Below are 20,515 nucleotides of genomic sequence, written 5' to 3' on the forward strand. Positions count from 1 at the left end.
TTAATAAGACTTATGATATTTGTTTTAGAGCAAAACAGACTATATAAGTGTTTTTTCTAGTGAGAATAAAGTTGTTGAATGTATTGATTTGATACATTCTGATCTATGGAAAACTTATAAAGTTCCAGCCTCTTGTGGTGCAATTCAATTTTTGACAATAGTTGATGATTGCTCTCGTGCTGTTTGGATATATTTGCTGAATGACAAAAGTATAGGTCCTTCTATTCTTAAAATTATTATAGTGATGATTCAAAGGCAATTTGAGAAAAATATAAAAATTATTAGAAGTGACAATGGGAGTGAATTTGTGTGTATGAAAAATTATTTTGAAGAACATGAAATTTTACATCAAACTTCTTGTGTCAATACACCCCTACAGATTGGACGAGTTGAAAGAAAGCATCGCCATATTCTTAATGTGGCAAGAGCATTAAGATTTCAAGCAAACTTCCCCATTGAGTTTTGGGGTGAGTGTGTATTTTCAGCAGGTTACTTAATTAACAGAAAGATCTTTGGATGCCTCTGTTATGCACATTCGAAAAGAAAAGTTGGAGATTGTATGATTTGGAGAGAGGTGAATATTTTATTTCTAGAGATGTGATTTTTGTTGAAACTGAATTTCCATATGACAAGAAGACCATTAGAGATATGGAGTTGACAGAAAATAAATCTTTAAACTGGGGTTTTGATATTGTTGAGGAACATGAGAATCATAGGGTAGAGGTCAGAGGAGAAGAAGAGCAAGTAATTGTTGGTAATTCATGGAATAGAGAAAACAACAGGGATGGTATAGTTGGGGCGACGATGCAGATGAGCAATTTGGTAGAGGACAGCGGAAAACGCAACCTTCAATTCGTTTGTAGGATTATGTAACTCATACTGTCCAAGTAAGCCCCTCAACGAGTTCATCATCCCAATCAAATTCCTCAGGTATTCCTTACTCTATAACACATTTTGTGAGTTAAAATAAATTTTCCTCGAAACATCGCTCTTTGTTTGCTAGTGTAACTGCAGGACATGAACCAAGTACATATGCAGAGGCATTGAAAAATGAATGTTGGAGAAAGGCTATGAGGAAGGAAATACAAGCTCTAGAAGAGAACAGTATATGGGCAGTAGAAGACTTGCCTTCTGGAAAGAAAGCGATAGAAAGCAAGTGGGTCTACAAGATTAAATATAACTCAGATGGAAGTGTAGAGCGGTGTAAAGCATGTTTAGTGATACTTGGAAATAATCAAGTTGAAGGAATGAATTATCATGAAATATTTGCTCCCATGGAAAATATGACTACGGTTCATACTTTCCTTGCAGTTGAAGCTGCAAAAAGATGGGGTCTTCATTAGATGGATGTACAAAATGCATTCCTCCCCGGATACTTAGATAAAGATGTATACATGAAAATGCCTCCTGGCTTCATTTCTCCAACACCAGGGAAGGTGTGCCGCCTTCGAAAATCATTATATGGATTACGACAAGCATCTAGATGTTGGTTTGCTAAACTAGTTGCTTTGTTAAAAGGGTATGGATTCAAACAATCTTGTTCAGATTAATCTTTATTCAAATTTCGAGATGGTCCAATTCAATTAAATATTCTCATCTATGTGGATGATCTCATTATTTCTGGTAGTGATGAGACAGCAGTATAAAAATTCAAATATTATTTGAATAGATGTTTTCATATGAAGGACCTGGGGAAATTGAAATACTTTCTTGGTATTGAAGTGGCACGCAATTCAGATGGTATTTTATTGTGTCAGCGTAAGTAGGCTTTGGATATTATATCTGAGGTTGGTCTTATTGTGGCTAAACCAGCCAATATTCCTCTTGAACAAAATCACAAGCTAGCTCTAGCTACAAGAGATGACATTGAAGATCCCTGTCAGTTTCGATGACTGGTTGGGCGACTTATTTACTTGACAATTATTAGACTCGAATTGTCATATTGTGTGCATATTCTAGCTCAATTTATGCAACATATGAAGAAAGAGCATTTAGATGCAGCAATGAGGGTTTTGCGTTATCTGAAGCATACTCCTGGTCAAGGTATTCTGTTTAGAGCCAATTGTGATTTGAGATTGTATGCTTATTGTGACTCGGATTGGGTTGGTTGTCCATTGACTTGACATTCCTTGAGTGTATATTTTTTTCTCATGGTAAATTCACATATTTCTTGGAAAACGAAGAAGCAACACACAGTGTTTCGTTCATCTGCCGAAGCTGAATACCGCTCTATGACCATTACGGCTTGCAAACTTAAATGGTTTAAGGGATTGTTGGCTTTGCTTGGTGTTAATCATTCTGATCCTATGTGTTTGCATTATGACAGCCAGTCAACTTTGCACATTGTTGTCAATTCCGTTTATCATGAAAAACCAAGCACATTCAAGTGAACTGTCATTTCATTCGCGATGAGATTCAAAGTGGAAATATTCAGACTACCTTTGTGAAATCCTTCATGCAACCTACTGATGTTTTTACAAAGGTTTTGGGAAAAAAGATCAATTTTATTTCCAACTCCGCAAGTTGGGCATTTTCGATCCTCATGCTCCAACTTGAGGGGGGTATTGGGAAAATACTATGCAATTTTTATTTTCCTTTCTTAATTTCTTGGTATATTTGGTATAGAAAAATATTCCTTGTAAAAGTGTCCTATAATTGTAGTTTTTCTTATAAAAAATTGTACCTAATTTAGGATTGCTCTATATCTTCTTGTATATATATCCTTCCTAGTGAATGAAAAAGGCCGACTTGAAATCCCAATATTTCATGTAGTTTTTTCACTTAGACAATAGGGACTACAATCGTTGATAATTTAAGAATTCATGTGGGGCCAAAATATAAGTAACATACACTTCAGTGGCATGGCATCCATAGAATACCTATGAACTGGCAGGGAGAACTAGCTAGAGTAGGCAACCATACATTGCTTCTATTTCTTTTCTTTTAGATACCGCATTATAAAGATTTTTGCTAAATAAAATCTTTTACTTGCCATTTGCCAAGAAAAAGGAAATTACATATATGTAATGCCTCTAAAGAATCAATTAATTTGATTTCCATTGATATCAACTGTTGGGTTTTTCAAGTATTGTGTAAATGGAAAATGAGGGAAAAAATAAGGAAGAAAATAAAAAAAATTGCAAGATTCCTTTTTACCAAGAAACCTTGCCCCTAATCGAAAAAGATAGGAAACTCATTGTGATTATATAGAAAAATACTTCTTCTAGCTCTTAAAGAATTGAGAAGAAGGCAAGCCCCGCGTCACCGTGTCGTTGTCGTCGTCGCTCGAATTTGATTTTAGGTTTGGATTAATATTTTCTATCCATTTTTTTAACGATCATTTGTTTTCCTTCATTTTAATCCGTTTTTCGTAAACAGACACCTGAAAGGCTGCAACTGTTGAGTTGCATCTCTTTCTTTCAACCAGTCTTTGGCTATAAATTCAAAGGCTTGGCCTTTGTTTTCATTCATTGGAAATATTCTGAAAACTCTCTCCCTCTTCTTTTGAATTATTTTTCATAACAAACGTAAGTGTAATGATCCGATCGGTTATTTTGTGTAATTGCATCCCATTACCCTTTTTATTGCTTCACACATGTGTGTTTATGCTTTTATGACTTGCAGGATTGGTTAGTTTCGTTTCTGAAATCTTTTGGGTTGATTTGGACCCTTGATTCTTGACTTTGAAGCTTTATTTGAAAATGTTGACCAATCTTTGACTTTTGTGGAAACGATCCCGGAACTGAATTTTTATGACTCTGATAGTTTCGTATCATGATTTCGGACTTAGGAGTATGCCCGGGATTGATTTTGGAAGTCCGTAGGTTGATTTGTATTGACTTGCCGAAATTTGATAATTTAATTTTAAAAAGTTTGACCGTAGATTAATTTTTAACTATCGAGCTCGGAATTTGATTTTGGGACATGGAATAGGTCTGTTATGGAATTTAGAACTTGTCTACAAAATTTGCTATTGTTTGGAGTTTTTGTGATAGGATTCGGACGTTTAGTTGTAATTCTAGAGGTTCTTTAAAATTTCTTTGAATATCATGCGTTTTTGTGTTCGATTCGTAGTTTTAGATTTTATTTTTGTGTTTTGATGGCGCAAGTGAGTTCGTATGATGTTTTTAGACTTGTGTAGATGTTTAGTTTGGAGCCCCGAGGGATCGGGTGAGTTTTGGATGCTTAACGAAGTGTTGTTAGAGTTAAATTTGCTGGTATTTTCTGTATGGGGCCTCAAATCTCGCATTTACAAGTTTTTGGATCGCAATTGAGAAGGTAGGCCAAGTCTGTTGGGTTCGCATTTACGAACTCGGGGCTCGCATTTGCGATAGGTACCTAGTGGAGAGCTGGTTTGCATTTGAGATCTCCATGGTCGCATTTATGGAGGTCCAAGGTTTGCAATTGCAAACTCTTCATCGCAATTGCGATGACAGCAAAGATGAAAGGTCTTCGCTTTTGTGAGGAATTCTTCGCATTTGCAGCATTTATGGGGTTCGCAATTGTGAACCCCAGGTCGTAGTTGTGACTTTTGCGACTGGACAAATAGCTAAGGATAGGACTTTTGAACCCATTATCTCATTTTTGAACCATAGACTCGGTAAGAGGTGATTTGGAGAGGGAGTTTTCACCTACACACCTTGGGTAAGTAATTATAATCTATTTCTAATCATATTCCATCAATGTATCATAGATTTTAACATCAAAATCATGTGAATCAAAGTGAAAATTTGTGAAACTTTGTCATATTTTTGAAAAATAAGAAATTGAGTTTTGAGAGTCGATTTGGACTCGGATTTTGAAACTAATCACATATATGAACTCGTGAGATCATGGGTAGACAGAATCTACCATTGGACCCGGGTTTTCACCGGACGAGGCCTCGATTGACTTTTGTTGTCTTTTTGGAAAAACTGTAAAGATCTTAACTTTAACTATTGTAATTGAATTCCCTAACATTGTTTGATAATATTGAGTCGATTTTGGTTAGATTTAAGCCGTGTGGAGGCCGTTTTTAAGGGAAAAGCTATTTCGGAGTGTTGAATTGGTCTAGATGAGGTAAGTGTCTTGCCTAATTTCGTATGGGGGAACTACCTCTTAGGATTGGTATTGTTTGATTCAATTGTGCTAAGTGAAATCTATGTACGCAAGGTGACGAGTGGGTACACGGGTTGTACGTGGTATTTTGACCGGTTTAGGCTACGTAGACTATTTCCGTGCTTTATTTAAAACATCCTACTTGCTAAATTACTCCCATACTTTAGTTGAAGTTGTTGCCTCCTTTATTGTTACATGATATCGTTTCATTGTTAATTATCATTGTTTGAAGTTATTGTTCGTGTTATCTCTTTCCTTATTGATTTTCGTTACTTGAAGTAATTTTTCATGTTATCCCTTTACTTGTTGATTTCCATTATTTAGGACTTGTTGTTGAATATTATCTCTTTTATTGTGAGTTAGTCTTATCTAATATCGTGGTTATACATTATTTCTCTCATTGTTGAGTTATTTGGTGTTGATGTTGTGAAAGTCATTAATACGTCGAGGCGACGTTGGTTATTATTGAAACATCTTTCTTATTGAGCATTTTTCATACATTGTTGTTGTTGATATTCTTGTATACATTGTGGTGGAAATATGAGATATTATTGTGGAATCATTGATATTGTTGATGATGGAAAGTTGTGATATACAGGCACTTGTGGTGCGAATTGTTATTGTGATATGATATTGACGCACATGTGGCGATATAAGGTTTGGGGTTGATGTGCATGCGGTGGTATGAGGTGGGACTTATATGTGTGTTACTTGTAAGGGAACTACGTGAAGCCGTGCAGCGTCATAAGGTGGGCTAAAGTGCGTGTAGCTATTTCGAGAAAACGTTTTTCAAATCCTATTTTCAAATGTAAGGCTCACACGGCCTTACATTATTTAAGACTTGTTGTTGAATATTATCTCTTTTATTATGAGTTAGTCTTATCTAATATCGTGGTTATACATTATTTCTCTCATTGTTGAGTTATTTGGTATTGATGTTGTGAAAGTCATTAATACGTCGAGGCGACGTTGGTTATTGTTGAAACATCTTTCTTATTGAGCATTTTTCATACATTGTTGTTGTTGGTATTCTTGTATACGTTGTGGTGGAAACATGGGATATTGTTGTGAAATCATTGATATTGATGGTGGCAAGTTGTGATATACACGCACTTGTGGTGCGAATTATTATTGTGATATGATATTGACGCACATGTGGCGATATAAGGTTTGGGGTTAATGTACATGCGGTGGTATGAGGTGGGACTTATATGTGTGTTGCTTGTAGGGGAACTATGTGAAGCCGCGCAGCGTCATAAGGTGGGCTAAAGTGCGTGTAACTATTTCGAGAAAACTTTTTTCAAAATATTTTTTCAAATGTAAGGCTCACACGGCCGTATAAGGAAAGATTGTGATTGAAATTAAGAAATATGAATAAGAGGCGGTACCTCAATTGTGATTCTTGATTATGCGAGGTGGTACCTCGATTTGATTTCATTATACACGAGGCGGTACCTCGTTGTGATTCTTGCTGTTTATTTCATGTTGCAAAGTGTTTTCGTGAGAATATTCTTGTTGCCTCATTCTTTATTGTTTTAGCTGTTGTTGTCCGTTCATGATCATTGTAGCCTTTTAGTTGCTTCTTTTATGCTATTCCCATTGTTGATTTCTAGTACTAGCCATGCTATTATCTAGTTTTCGTTTCAATTGTCTCTTCATTTTCCATTACATATCCGTATTACATTTTCATACTGTCTATTTTATATCTTAATAGGTGTCTTGACCTAGCCTTGCCACTACTCTATTGAGGTTAGGCTTGATACTTACTGGGTACTATTGTGGTGTACTCATACTACGCTTCTGCATATGTTTTTGTGTGCAGATCCAGGTACGTCTGCTCGTACGGGTCGTTAGAGATTTCTTGCAAGCTGCCTTATCGGAGACTTCAAGGTATGCCTGCTTGGTGTCCGCAGGCCTCGGAGTCACCTTCCCTTATTCTCATTTACTATTGTATTTCCTTTCGGAAAGTGATGCAGTAGTATTTTAGTTGTATTCTGTAGTGCTTATGACTCAATTCCAGTGGTTCTGGGGTGTATACGTTCTATTTCCGGAAAGTTTTTATCTATTATTCAGTTATTTTCAGTAACTTGTTATTTTATATGTGTTCAGGATTTATTATTTGTTATGCTTACCTAGTCGTAGAGACTAGGTTCCATCACGACATCTTACAGAGGGAAATTGGGGTCGTGACAAGTTTGTATAAGAGCTCTAGTTTCATAGGTGTTACGAGTCATAAGCTGGTTTAGTAGAGTCTTGCGGATCGTTATAAAGACGTCTGTACTTATCTTCGAGAGGCTACAGAAGTGTTAGGAAAACTTCACTTCTTTGATCCCTTGTCATGCGAATTGGTTGATTTTGAAAACTAAATCTTGACTTTCAATTCTCTCACAGTTGATGAGGACACACACCGCTAGATCCAACAATCAGACACCCCTGCCCCCTGCTAGAGCTGCGAGAGGTCGGGGCCAGGGCAAAGGCTGAGGAGGGACACATGATGCAGCTAGAGCACCTTCTCGAGCTGCGACAGAGGAGCCACCAGTAGATCCAGTCGGGAGACAGGCACCCAAGGTGCCTATTGATACACCAGCACTTCAGGAGATGGTGTATTTTATTTCAAACCAACTTTGTAAACTCTATATCTTAGAAGCTCATGATTTGTACTACCAGTCCTTGGGGAGTTGTATAAATTCTGTTATCTCATCTTTGAATCACATTAATAGTATTATATTGTGTTTTATAGTTAATTGGCTTACCTAGCGAGTTGGGTTAAGTGCCATCACGACTAGTTGAATTTCGAGTCGTGACAGTCGGGTTATGACTGTAGCTTGAGCACATGGATTTTGGTTGCGTGAGCACGTGCTTTTGGACTTATATGTCTGGTAGCATCCCTATGAGTGAAATTTATGACTTGATGAGTGGCTGGATGGCTATATGATGAGTATGATGTGATTGCGGGATGTGTTCAGATGGTTTGATTGTGACGAGAATAGTTTGCTTGAGATGTAAAAAGGACTATTGGGTGATAGATTATTGTCTTGATGTGACGTAGAGTCTCGAGTTATACGTGTGTTGAAAGATTTTTCATGTTGTTTAATTGTGGAACGAAGTAGATTTTCACGTCTTGTTGTGAGTTCAGACTTAGGAAGATTAAGTGATGGCGTAGTAATCGTGGCTGTGAAAGGGTCTGACAAGATGCCAATTTGAGGCCAAGCAGGTGGGTTATCTCTTGTGGAGTAATCTACAAAGGTGTGATCCTTATAATGTTGTGCGGAGAGTTTCCTTTCTACCAGCGGGGTAAATGTGTTGAGATTTAAATTTACATTTGGTTGAGAAAGTTGACCTGATCGTCATGTGGATGTATGTGAGCTTAATAGATAATTTGAGGTACTATATGGTTTGTGTTATGTGAGCGTATGAAGGATTTAGTTGAATCTCCCTACAGTATTGTGGCAGTAATAGGGAATGGGTATGGTGAGTTATCAGATGTTCTATTCTAGGGCATTGAGCTAAGTGGGGGAGTCTGCTACCAGTGATTTGATTACATGGTTACGTGTTGTATTGGTTTTGGTATGACGCATACTTGTGGATCGGTTATGACTTGCAGAGGTTGAGATTGAGGATGACTCGAGTAAAGAAATTTTTGGATACGAGATATATTACACTTTATGGGTATATGGGAATCATGGGATGATTGAGTTGTTATTCGTGAAGGATGGAGTGCGCGTGGAGTTGGAAATTGCTCGGTTACTTAAAGATGTGGATTACTTCTTTGGATATTATTGTGCTAATGGGGGCACAAGTCGTTTGGCCCGTTCGAGCGACGCAATTGAGATTTGAGCAGAATGGATGATTCTCGAGAAGGATCTAATTGATTCAAGAATTATATATAGCAATTGAGAATTTATTCGGATTTGTATGTGGCTAGACTCCGAGATTTGCATTGGATGGTGTCGGGACTCGCGGCATTTCTGTATCACTATGAATTATACATTTCAGTATCAAGAAGGTAAAGGAAATAGTTTCAGGTGTAACGACCCGGCCGGTTGTTTTGAGTATTACAACCCTGTCCCCCCATTTACTGCTCAAATTATGCTTTACAGATGTTATGTGACATTCCGGGGTAATTGGTTTGGGTCCGGTAAAGTTTCGAAATGAATTGAGATACTTAGACTCAAAGAGGAAACTTAAGTTGAAAAGGTTGACCAGATATTGATGCATTCTACGGTCGCATAATTGCTATGCGGACCATAGAACTTGAAACCTTACCGCAATTTGTAGACCGAAATTCCCCAAATTCTCTGACCGTGTCAGCGACCACTATGCGGTTTGCAAAGTCATTATGCGACCACATAGTTGCCGCAAACCCCTGATCCACCATTTTTTTACTCTGTTTCATGGTATATTGGGATACCTGCACTCTAATACACACGTCAACTTGTTCAACACTGACAACTAAAAAAACATGTTACCACACATGGGTTGCCTCTTAAGAAGCGCTTGATTTAACGTCGCAACATGACGATGTTGGTCCCTTTTGGGCTACTCAGTGGTGGGGGGTGGACTATCCTTGAGAGCAAATTGCTCTACCAAGTGCTTGTCTTCTATTGTGCCCAGGTAATGCTTAACCTGTTGGCCATTTACTTTGAAAGTTCAAAGTCCGTCCTCCGACTCTGATTCAATAGCACCGTAAGGGGACACATTCACAATTTTGAACGAGCCAGACCATTTGGATTTGAGTTTGCCCGGAAATAACTTGAGTCTCGAGTTGAAGATCAAGATCAAGTCACCATATTTGAATTCAAGCTTCAAGATCTTCTTGTTATGAACAAACTTCATGTCACGCCCCGAACCTAGGAGCGATACAAGCACAGAACAATAACAACATATATACATCATTTTCCAGCCCTATATACACCATCAAATACCACAAAACAGCCCAACACACCCCAATCTCTTCGTACACAAAACGACCACCGTAGTAGTGTCGAACGACCCAAAACTGTTATGACGAATGACCAGCCAACCACCCTACATTTATATGGTGTTTATATACCCCCTTCCTCCTCCAAAACTCCACAAAAAAGTAGTAAAACACGCAGCCCAACAGCAACATAAAACAGTCCACAAAACAGTCCGCTACAAGTGAATAACTCGAACTCACGGCTTCCGATCACCGTCCCGTGAGTTCTTACAAGTATAGAACGACTTACCATGAATTTACAGAAGAAAAATTGGATGAAAGAGAGCAGTAAACTCACCTTATTTGTTGGATAACTCAGCTCTTATCTTGGTTCTTCAAACTCTAGGTTTTACCTCCAATTAGAACTTGAAAGGGAGAGAAAATCAATAAGGGTTTGTGGGAAATTTTTGGGAGGATTCTTTGCAGAGCTTATGTCTGGTTATTATGCTCTATTTTAAGTCTAATATATGAAGAAAATAGGCCCTTAAAATGCCTCTTTGGACGACCCGAAATGGCCCATTTTTGGGCTTTCATTTAAGAAAGTAGGTGACACACCTACTTGTCACCTAGCAGCTTGCGCAGTATCGTACAAATGCCCATATCTTTCTACTCCAATGTTGTATTGACAAACAGTTTAATGCATTGGAAAATAGACTTATAGATCTTAAATTTGATGGGTGGAAAACCCCATAACTCTAAGTATATTGGGAGAAAATTTCAGTTACATTTGACCCAAAGTTTCAGTAAAACTTACAAATGTAACTTGTGGTGACTTTCATCGACTTTTGTTCCACAACTCGCTTGACTTCAAAACATAACACACGGATGTCATACGACTAATATAAATCGTAACATAATCTCCTTATCATGTTAATCACCCTAGTCTCACCCCAAAGGTACATGTTATAACATTCCCAACTTGTCGACTTTCGACAAAACATTGTTTTATTTAATTACTTTAGCTTCTAAACTGTCCAACCCTCTTTGTACTTGTTGTTCATGATCTTCAATATTTGTAACCTCAGAGGTAACATGATTAACTTACTTTATATACTTTTAAATATTATCTTATTTTTGGTCCTACATTAGTTTGCTTACGACGCATTTTTATGTACGAAAATATAGGGTGTAACATCATTCTCCCCTTGGAAACATTCGTCCTTGAATGTTTACTCTTAGAGACTTTGGAAACTTTTGCCAGAGTATCCTTCGTACACTAGGTTAAAACCAACCTGCACGCAGCCAGAAAATATACTATGCATGCCACACATGGCCAATCTTTATAAATAGCAGCAATTTGCCTCACCGACCGTAAATCATAAATATTGAAAGTGAAAAATAAAAGCTTACCTGATAACCTGCTAGCCTACATAGAGCTATGTTGTATTGTCCCATCTCGAACCATATCTTCAGTTTGAAATAGGTGGGGGTATTTAGACTTCATTTCTTCCTTCGATTCCCACGTCATCTCTTCTACATTCTTGCTCCTCCATAAAACCTTTACGGAAGCTACCTCCTTATTTCGTAGATTGCGGATTTGTCGGTCTAGGATGGCAACTGGAATTTCCTCGTATGACAAGTCCTCTGTAATCTGTACATCATTCGTGGGCACCACTCGGGTAGGATCGCCAATGCACTTCCGTAGCATAGATACGTGAAAAATCGGATGGACAGACTCCAATTCTGAGGGCAACTCTAACTCATAAGCTACTTGGCCCACTCTCCGAATGATCCTATAAGGCCCAATATACCGTGGGCTAAGCTTGCCTTTCTTGCCAAACCTCATCACGCCCTTCATAGGTGATACCTTTAAGAATACCCAGTCATTAATCCTGAACTCTAAGTCTCATCGCCGCACGTCAGAATATGACTTCTGACGACTCTGAGCTGTCAACAGTCGCTCCCGGATAACCTTTACTTTCTCTATGGCCTGTTGAACCAGGTCTGGCCCATGTAACCCAGATTCTCCAACATCAAACCACCCTATAGGAGATCTGCACTTACGCCCATACAAAGCCTCGTACGGAGCCATCTGGATACTGGAGTGGTAACTGTTATTATATGCAAACTCGATAAGAGGTAGATGTTCATCCCAACTTCTTTTAAAATCCAACACACATACTCGTAACATATCCTCGAGCGTCTGAATTGTGCGCTCGGCTTGTCCATCAGTCTGTGGATGAAAAGCTGTGCTGAGATTCACCTGAGTCCCTAGACCTCTCTGAAATGACCTCCAAAAATGTGCTGTAAACTGAGCCCCACGGTCAGATATAATAGAAACTGGTACTCCGTGTAGCCGCACTATCTCCTTAATATATAACTTTGCATAATCTTCTGCTGTATATGTAGATCTGACCGGTAGGAAGTGAGCTGATTTCGTGAGCCTATCGACTATCACCCATATGGAATCGAACTTACGATTAGAACGAGGTAAACCCGTGATAAAGTCCATGTTTATCGCCTCCCATTTCCATGTCGGGATCTCTATAGTCTGCATTAGCCCTCCAGGCTTCTGGTGCTCTATCTTCACTTGCTGGCAACTAGTACATTGGGCGACAAACTCAGCAATGTTCTTCTTCATATCATTCCACCAGTACACATCCTTAATGTCATGATACATCTTCGTCGACCCAGGATGGATGGAATACCATGAATAATGTGCCTCTGACATAATCCTGTCTCGTAGCCCTGCTACATCTGGAACACACAAACGACCCCTATATCTGAGAACCCCATCTCCCTTTAGCTCTAACAGTGGCTTCTTCTGCTGCGGAACTCGCTCTCTCAGCTCGACCAACTCTGGGTCCTCGTACTGCCTTTCCTTGACTTCCGCTATGAGGGATGATTTTGTAGTGTTTTGGAGTACAACTCCACCATCCTCAGAATCTACTAACCGAACCCCCAACGAAGACAATTGATGAATCTCTCTAGCTAATTGTCTTTTCTTGGGCTCTACATGTGCTAAGCTACCCATAGATCGGCGACTTAAGGCATCTGCTACAACATTAGCTTTCCCTGGATGGTAGAGAATGTTAACATCGTAATCTTTCAATAACTCAAGCCATCGCCTCTGTCGCAAATTCAACTCTTTCTGCTTGAAGATATATTGTAGGCTTTTATGATCAGTAAATACATCAACATGAACACCATATAAATAATGCCGCCATATCTTAAGTGCATGGACAACCGCAGCTAACTCGAGGTCGTGGGTCGGATAATTCCTCTCGTGCTTCCTCAACTGCCTTGAAGCATACGCAATTACCTTCCCATGTTGCATCAGGACACATCCTAACCCGACACCTGATGCATCACAATACACGGCATAACCCTCTAGACCCTCTAGAAGTGTTAGAACTGGAGCTGAGGTCAACCTGTTCTTAAGCTCTTGGAAACTCCGCTCGCAAGCCTCTGTCCATTGAAACTTAGTTTCTTTCTGTGTCAAGTTTGTCAATGGTGCCAAAAGGGAAGAAAAACCCTCTACGAACCTCTGATAGTATCCTGCTAAGCCTAGAAAGCTACGAACCTCTGTCGGAGTGGTAGGTCTAGGCCAAGATTTCATGGCCTCAATCTTCTGAGTGTCCACCTTTATCCCTTCATCTGATACAATATGCCCCAAGAATGCTACAGACTTCAACCAGAACTCACATTTAGAAAACTTAGCATACAACTTACGACCACGGAGGATTTGGAGTACCGCTCGTAGGTGGTCCGCATGCTCATCCTCTGAACGGGAATAAACCAGAATATCATCAATAAATACTATCACGAACAGATCTAAAAATGGTCAGAATAGGCTATTCATCAAGTCCATAAATACAGCAGGTGCATTAGTCAACCCGAAGGACATGACAAGGAACTCGAAGTTGCCATATCGGGTCCTGAAGGCTGTCTTCGGAATATCTTTTTCCCGAACTCTGACTTGGTGGTACCCTGACCTCAAATCTATCTTTGAAAAGCATCTAGCCCCCTGCAACTGATCAAACAAGTCATCGATCCTTGGAAGTGGATACTTATTCTTAATAGTTACCTTGTTCAGCTGCCTATAATCGATACACATCCTCAGCGAGCCGTCTTTCTTCCGCACAAATAGTACTGGTGCACCCCAAGGTGAGGTACTGGGCCTGATGTAACCTTTCTCCAACAAATCTTTTAACTGCTCCTTCAACTCCTTCAATTCGCCAGGTGCCATTCTATACGGAGGGACGGATATTGGTTGAGTTCCTGGAAGCAAATCGATGCTAAAATCAATCTCTCGCTCTGGAGGAATACCTGGAAGCTCATCTGGAAACACATCTGCATACTCTTTGACTACGGGAATAGACTGAAGTGTAGGTATCTCAGCATCTGCATCTCTAACTCGCACAATATGATAAATGCACCCTTTTGCGATCATTTTCCTCGCCTTCAGATAGGAAATAAACCTACCTCTGGGTGTTGGTGTATTACCTACCCATTCAAGGACTGGCTCACCCGGAAAATGAAATCTGGCTGCCTTTGCTCGGCAATCAACTGTGGCATAGCAAGCTGCCAACCAGTCCATGCCCATGATAGCATCAAAATCCATCATCTCTAGCTCAACTAGGTCAGCTGAGGTCTGACGACTACAAATTGTCACCGTACAACCTCGGTAAACCCGTCTAGCAATAATCGATTCTCCGACCGGTGTAGATACCGCAAAAGGATCACTTAGTATTTCAGGCACTATACCAAACTTCCTCGCGACAAATGGGGTAATATACGATAAAGTAGATCCTGGGTCTATCAAAGCATAAGCATCGTGAGAGCAAATGGTTAATATACCTGTCACAACGTCTGGTGAAGACTCCTGGTCCTGTCGACCCGCTAAAGCATAGATACGGTTCTGATTACCACTTGAACTGGAACCTCTACCTCTGCCTCGACCTCTACCAGCCGAAGACTGAGACTCGCGCCTTGAAGGATGCACGGACATAGATGATCCTGTTGCTAAACTCGCTGGTTGTGCCATTCCCCCCGAATATCTATTTAGGCAATCTCGCATCATATGCCCTGGACGCCCACATGTATAACAAGCATCAGAACCTGCTCGGCATTGGCCCAAGTGTCCTCTACCACAGATGTCACACCATGGAGGAAATGACCATGTTTGCGCAGATCCTCGCTGTCGCTGCAAACCCGACGCCCATGAGCTCCCACCTGGTCCTGACTGAGTATAGCGGTCATACCTGTAACCCTGTAACTGAGGTGGCGGAGGCCTAGGTGGCCGTCCGAAGTACTGGGTCCTATAACTACCCTGATATTTCTCCTGAGACCTGGGAAATCTCATCCTCTTATATTGCCCTTGCTCAGCCCTCTCTGTACCCTGCTGTCGACGCCTACCCCTTTCTATATTCTGGGCGAATGCCTGAATCCGGGAGATATCCATACTATCTTGCAATGCAGCGGTGGCACATGCCTCGGTTAACTCTGGGCTAACCCTGCTATAAACCTGTGAATCCTGTCCCGCATAGTAGCAACTATGGATGGTGCATATCTGGCCAATGAGTCAAAACGGAGACTATACTCTCGAACACTCATATTACCCTGCTTAAGGGCTAGAAACTGATCAACTCGAGCCTGTCGGATCTCCCGTGGTAAGTACTGGTCAAGGAAGGCATCTGAAAAATTCTCCCAAATAGCTGGAGGTGCATCATGTCCCCTGGACCCCTCCCATCCCTCGTACCAAAGGATGGCTATATCTCGGAGTCGAAAAGCTGCTAGCTCAACTGCCTCTTTCTCCGTGGCATGCATAACATGAAAGATCCTGTGAAGCTGATCTATGAAATCCTGTGGGTCCTCCCTCTGATCTGTCCCCGTGAACTCTGGGGGACTCAAAGCAATAAACTCTCGGACCCTTGAACTCCCAGACCCCTCAGAAGTTCCTGCACTAGCTGATGCCCTAGCCTGTTGCTGGGTAGCTACCAACTGTGTCAACAAATGCACCGCACTCCTCAAGTCCTGATCTGATGGAAGTGGAGGGGGAACTGGATGTGCGGTTTCCCTAGGAATCTCCGTAGTTGGTGGAGGAGCCGGTAATGGCTGAGTAGGGGTCTCACCTTGAGCCTCAGACTGGGCCCCATCTACTGGGGGTACCCTGCTGGTCCCCTCACCTACTGCTGTATCTCTCCTCTGGCTAGCCGTAGTCTTCCTAGTCACCGTCATCTGTGCATGCAAACACCAACACATAAGTTTAATTCAAATTTCCTATAACTCAGTTCTATAGCACGATTTAGATTTCAAAGAAGGGTAACCAACTCCTAAATGCCCTGTAGTTCCCTGCTTATATAATATCGCACAACGAACGACAAACCTATTTTGTATTAAAACGGGCAGCATCTCCCCTATAATATGCCCTTCCTCCAACTTCAAGATAACACCAACAATACAAGGACAGAACAATAACAACATATATACATCATTTTCCAGCCCTATATACACCATCAAATACTACAAAACAGCCCAACACACCCCAATCTCTTCGTACACAAAACGACCACCGTAGTAGTGTCAAACGACCCGAAAATGTTATGACGAACGACCAGCCAACCACCCTACATTTATATGGTGTTTATAAACCCCCTTCCTCCTCCAAAACTCCACAAAATAGTAGTAAAACACGCAGCCCAACAGCAACACAAAACAGTCCACAAAACAGTCCGCTACAAGTGAATAACTCGAACTCACGGCTTCCGATCACCGTCCCGTGAGTTCTTACAAGTATAGAACGACTTACCATGAATTTACAGAAGAAAAATTGGATGAAAGAGAGCAGTAAACTCACCTTATTTGTTGGATAACTCAGCTCTTATCTTGGTTCTTCAAACTCTAGGTTTTACCTCCAATTAGAACTTGAAAGGGAGAGAAAATTAATAAGGGTTTGTGGGAAATTTTTGGGAGGATTCTTTGCAGAGCTTATGTCTAGTTATTATGCTCTATTTTAAGTCTAATATATGAAGAAAATAGGCCCTTAAATTTCCTCTTTGGACGACCCGAAATGGCCCATTTTTGGGCTTTCATTTAAGAAAGTAGGTGACACACCTACTTGTCACCTAGCAGCTTGCGCAGTATCGTAAAAATGCCCATATCTTTCTACTCCAATGTGGTATTGACAAACGGTTTAATGCGTTAGAAAATAGACTCATAGATATTTAATATGATGGGTGGAACACCCCATAACTGTAAGTATATTGGGAGACAATTTCAGTTACATTTGACCCAAAGTTTCAGTAAAACTTACAAATGTAACTTGTGGTGACTTTCATCGACTTTTGTTCCACAACTCGCTTGACTTCAAAACATAACACACGGATGTCATACGACTAATATAAATCGTAACATAATCTCCTTATCATGTTAATCACCCTAGTCTCACCCCAAAGGTACATGTTATAACATTCCCAACTTGTCGACTTTCGACGAAACATTGTTTTATTTAATTACTTTAGCTTCTAAACTGTCCAACCCTCTTTGTACTTGTTGTTCATGATCTTCAATATTTGTAACCTCAGAGGTAACATGATTAACTTACTTTATATACTTTTAAATATTATCTCATTTTTGGTCCTACATTAGTTTGCTTATGACGCATTTTTATGTTCGAAAATATAGGCTGTAACACTTCATTAGTTCCTTATACATGGCTGAACTCTCATAGGCATGGAGTCGGAATTCTTCCATTTCGTTGAGTTGTGTCATTCTCAGATTAGCAACTTCAGCCCAGCCAAGATTCAACCTTTTTAAAGCCCACATGGCTTTGTGTTCAAGCTCCACGGGCAAATGACATGCCTTACCAAATACTAACTGGTACGGTGAGGTACCAATAGGAGTCTTAAATGCAGTGTGATATGCCCACAACGCATCATCTAGCTTCCTTGACCACTCGATCCAGTTTGCATTGACAGTTTTTGCTAGGATGTTTTTAATCTTCCTGTTCGAAACTTCAACTTGACCACTCGACTGAGGATGATAAGGCGTGGCCACCTTGTGCTTTACGCCATACTTTTCGAGCAGCTCGGTGAAAGCCTTGTTGCAGAAGTGAGAACCACCATCACTAAGAATAGCCCGGGGAGTACCAAACCGTGTGAATATGTTCTTCCTTAAGAATGCGGTCACACTCCTTGCCTCATTGTTGGGAAAGGTGATTGCCTCAACCCACTTGGAGACATAGTCCACACCCAACAAGATATATGTCATGCCATAAGAACTCACAAAGGGACCCATGAAATCAATCCCTCACACATCAAAGATCTCGACCTCTATTACAAAATTCATAGGCATCGCATGCCTTTTAGATATTGATCCTTTCCTTTGGCATTGATCAAAAGCCTTGAGCATTTGATTCGCAGCATGATAGATCGATGGCCAATAGTAGCCACATTCAAGCACTTTTACGGTCGTTCTATTTCCTCCATGATCACCCCCAACCGGGGAGTCATGGCATGCCTTGAGAATTGGCATTACCTCATCTTCCGGAACACATCACCGAATGATGTTGTCGGTGAAAATATAAAACAAGAAGGGCTCCTCCCAATTGTATTTCCTACACTCCTGCAAGAACTTTTTCTTTTGATATGTTTCGAATCCATCGGGGACAAGGTCACTAACCAAATAGTTAGCAATATCGGCATACCAAAGAGCGAACATGTTAGACAATGCCAATATGTGCTCATCTGGAAAAAGCATCATTGATGTCAAAGTTCTCTTTTGGCCTTCCTGCTTTTTCAAGCCTAGATAGGTGATCCGCAACTTGGTTTTCTGTCCCTTTTAGATCCTTGACTTCAAAGTCAAATTCTTGCAACAAAAGGACTCATCAAATCAATCTTGGTTTGGAATCCTTCTTCACCATAAGATTGCGAAGAGCAGCATGATCAGTGTAGACTACCAACTTGGATCCTAATAAATAGGCCTGAAATTTTTCAAAAGCATAGACAATGGCAAGAAGTTCTTGCTCAGTCACAGTATAATTCATTTGAGCACCATTGAGTGTTTTGCTTGCATAGTAGACATGATGAAGGACTTTGTTATGCCGTTGACCAAGCACTGCCCCAATAGCAACACCACTAACGTCACACATGAGTTCAAATGGAAGGGACCAATTGGGTGTGGCAATAATAGGTGCCGTGTTGCGCTTTTCTTTCAATTCTTCAAAAGCTTTGAAACATTTCTCATCAAATACAAACTTTGCATCTTTTTCAAGGAGCTTGCACATGGGATTTGAACTTTTTGAGAAGTCCTTGATAAAACGCCTATAGAAGCCGGCGTGTCCCAAAAAACATCGGACACCTTTTACTGAAATGGGAGGAGGAAGTTTGGAAATGATTTCAATCTTTGCTCGGTCAACCTCTATGCATTTTTTGGAAATTTTGTGGCCCAAAACAATGCCATCATCCACCATGAATTGGCACTTCTCCCAGTTTAGCACAAGATTTGTTTCTTCACATCTTTTGAGCACTTGTTTAAGGTTGTCAAGACAATGCTCAAAGGAATCACCCACTACAGAGAAGTGATCCATAAACACCTCTAGGAATTCTTCCACTATGTCCGAGAAGATTGACATCATGCATCGTTGAAGGGTAGCCGGGGCGTTGCATAGCCCAAATGGCATACCGCTAAAGGCAAAAGTACCATATGGGCATGTGAATGTTGTCTTCTCTTGATCTTCCAAGGTAATATTGATTTGGTTGTAGCCAGAATATCCATCCAAGAAGCAATAGAATGACCTTCTCGCTAGCCGATCAAGCACTTGATCAATAAAAGGCATTGGAAAATGGTCTTTGCACGTGGCACTGTTGAGCTTTCGGTAATCCATGCAAACTCTCCATCCGGTCACAATTCTCGTCGGGATTAGCTCATTTTTCTCGTTTTGGATCACGGTCATGCCTCCTTTATTCGGCACACATTGCACCGGGCTCACCCAAGAACTATCGGCAATGGTGTAGACTACCCGAGCATCTAGCAACGTGATGATCTCCTTTTTCACCACCTCTTGCATTGAAGGGTTTAACCTTCTTTGATGCTCCACACTCGGTTTACTTTCTTGCTCCAATTGTATCTTGTGCTCACAAATTCCGGCGGGAATCCCTCGGATGTCCGCTATTGTCCACCCAATGGCTTGTCGGTGCTCACTTAAGACATTCAACAATTGATCTACCTGCACATCATTCAACAAAGAAGAAACGTTTACCGGTAAAGTATCATTAGAGCAAATGAATTTATATCTTAAGTGCGGTGAAAGTGGCTTGAGTTCAAGTTGTGGCGGCTCCATAATTGAAGGCTTGGCGGGGGGTGTGACTCTATTTTCTAAGTCAAGAGAGAGTTTCTTTGGCGCATAAGTGTAGGACCCACGTCCTTCTAATGCATTCGAAGATTCCATGTACTCCTCCATGTCTTCACCATAAAAATTCACCAATATAGCCTCCAAAGACTCACCAAGGCATTCTT

The 20,515-nt window shown here is 40.5% G+C and overlaps 1 protein-coding gene across 1 annotated transcript; it reads right to left on the reverse strand.

Annotated features, from left to right (window-relative positions):
* Nucleotides 1-17,665: 17,665 nt before the first annotated feature.
* On the reverse strand, nt 17,666-18,295 carry LOC104113230 (uncharacterized). The gene has a single exon (XM_009623346.2). It carries the CDS (start codon nt 18,293-18,295, stop codon nt 17,666-17,668), a length of 630 nt encoding a protein of 209 aa, XP_009621641.2.
* Nucleotides 18,296-20,515: the final 2,220 nt, after the last annotated feature.

The sequence above is a fragment of the Nicotiana tomentosiformis genome, chromosome 12 (genome assembly GCF_000390325.3).
Source record: "Nicotiana tomentosiformis chromosome 12, ASM39032v3, whole genome shotgun sequence".
NCBI lineage: Eukaryota > Viridiplantae > Streptophyta > Magnoliopsida > Solanales > Solanaceae > Nicotiana > Nicotiana tomentosiformis.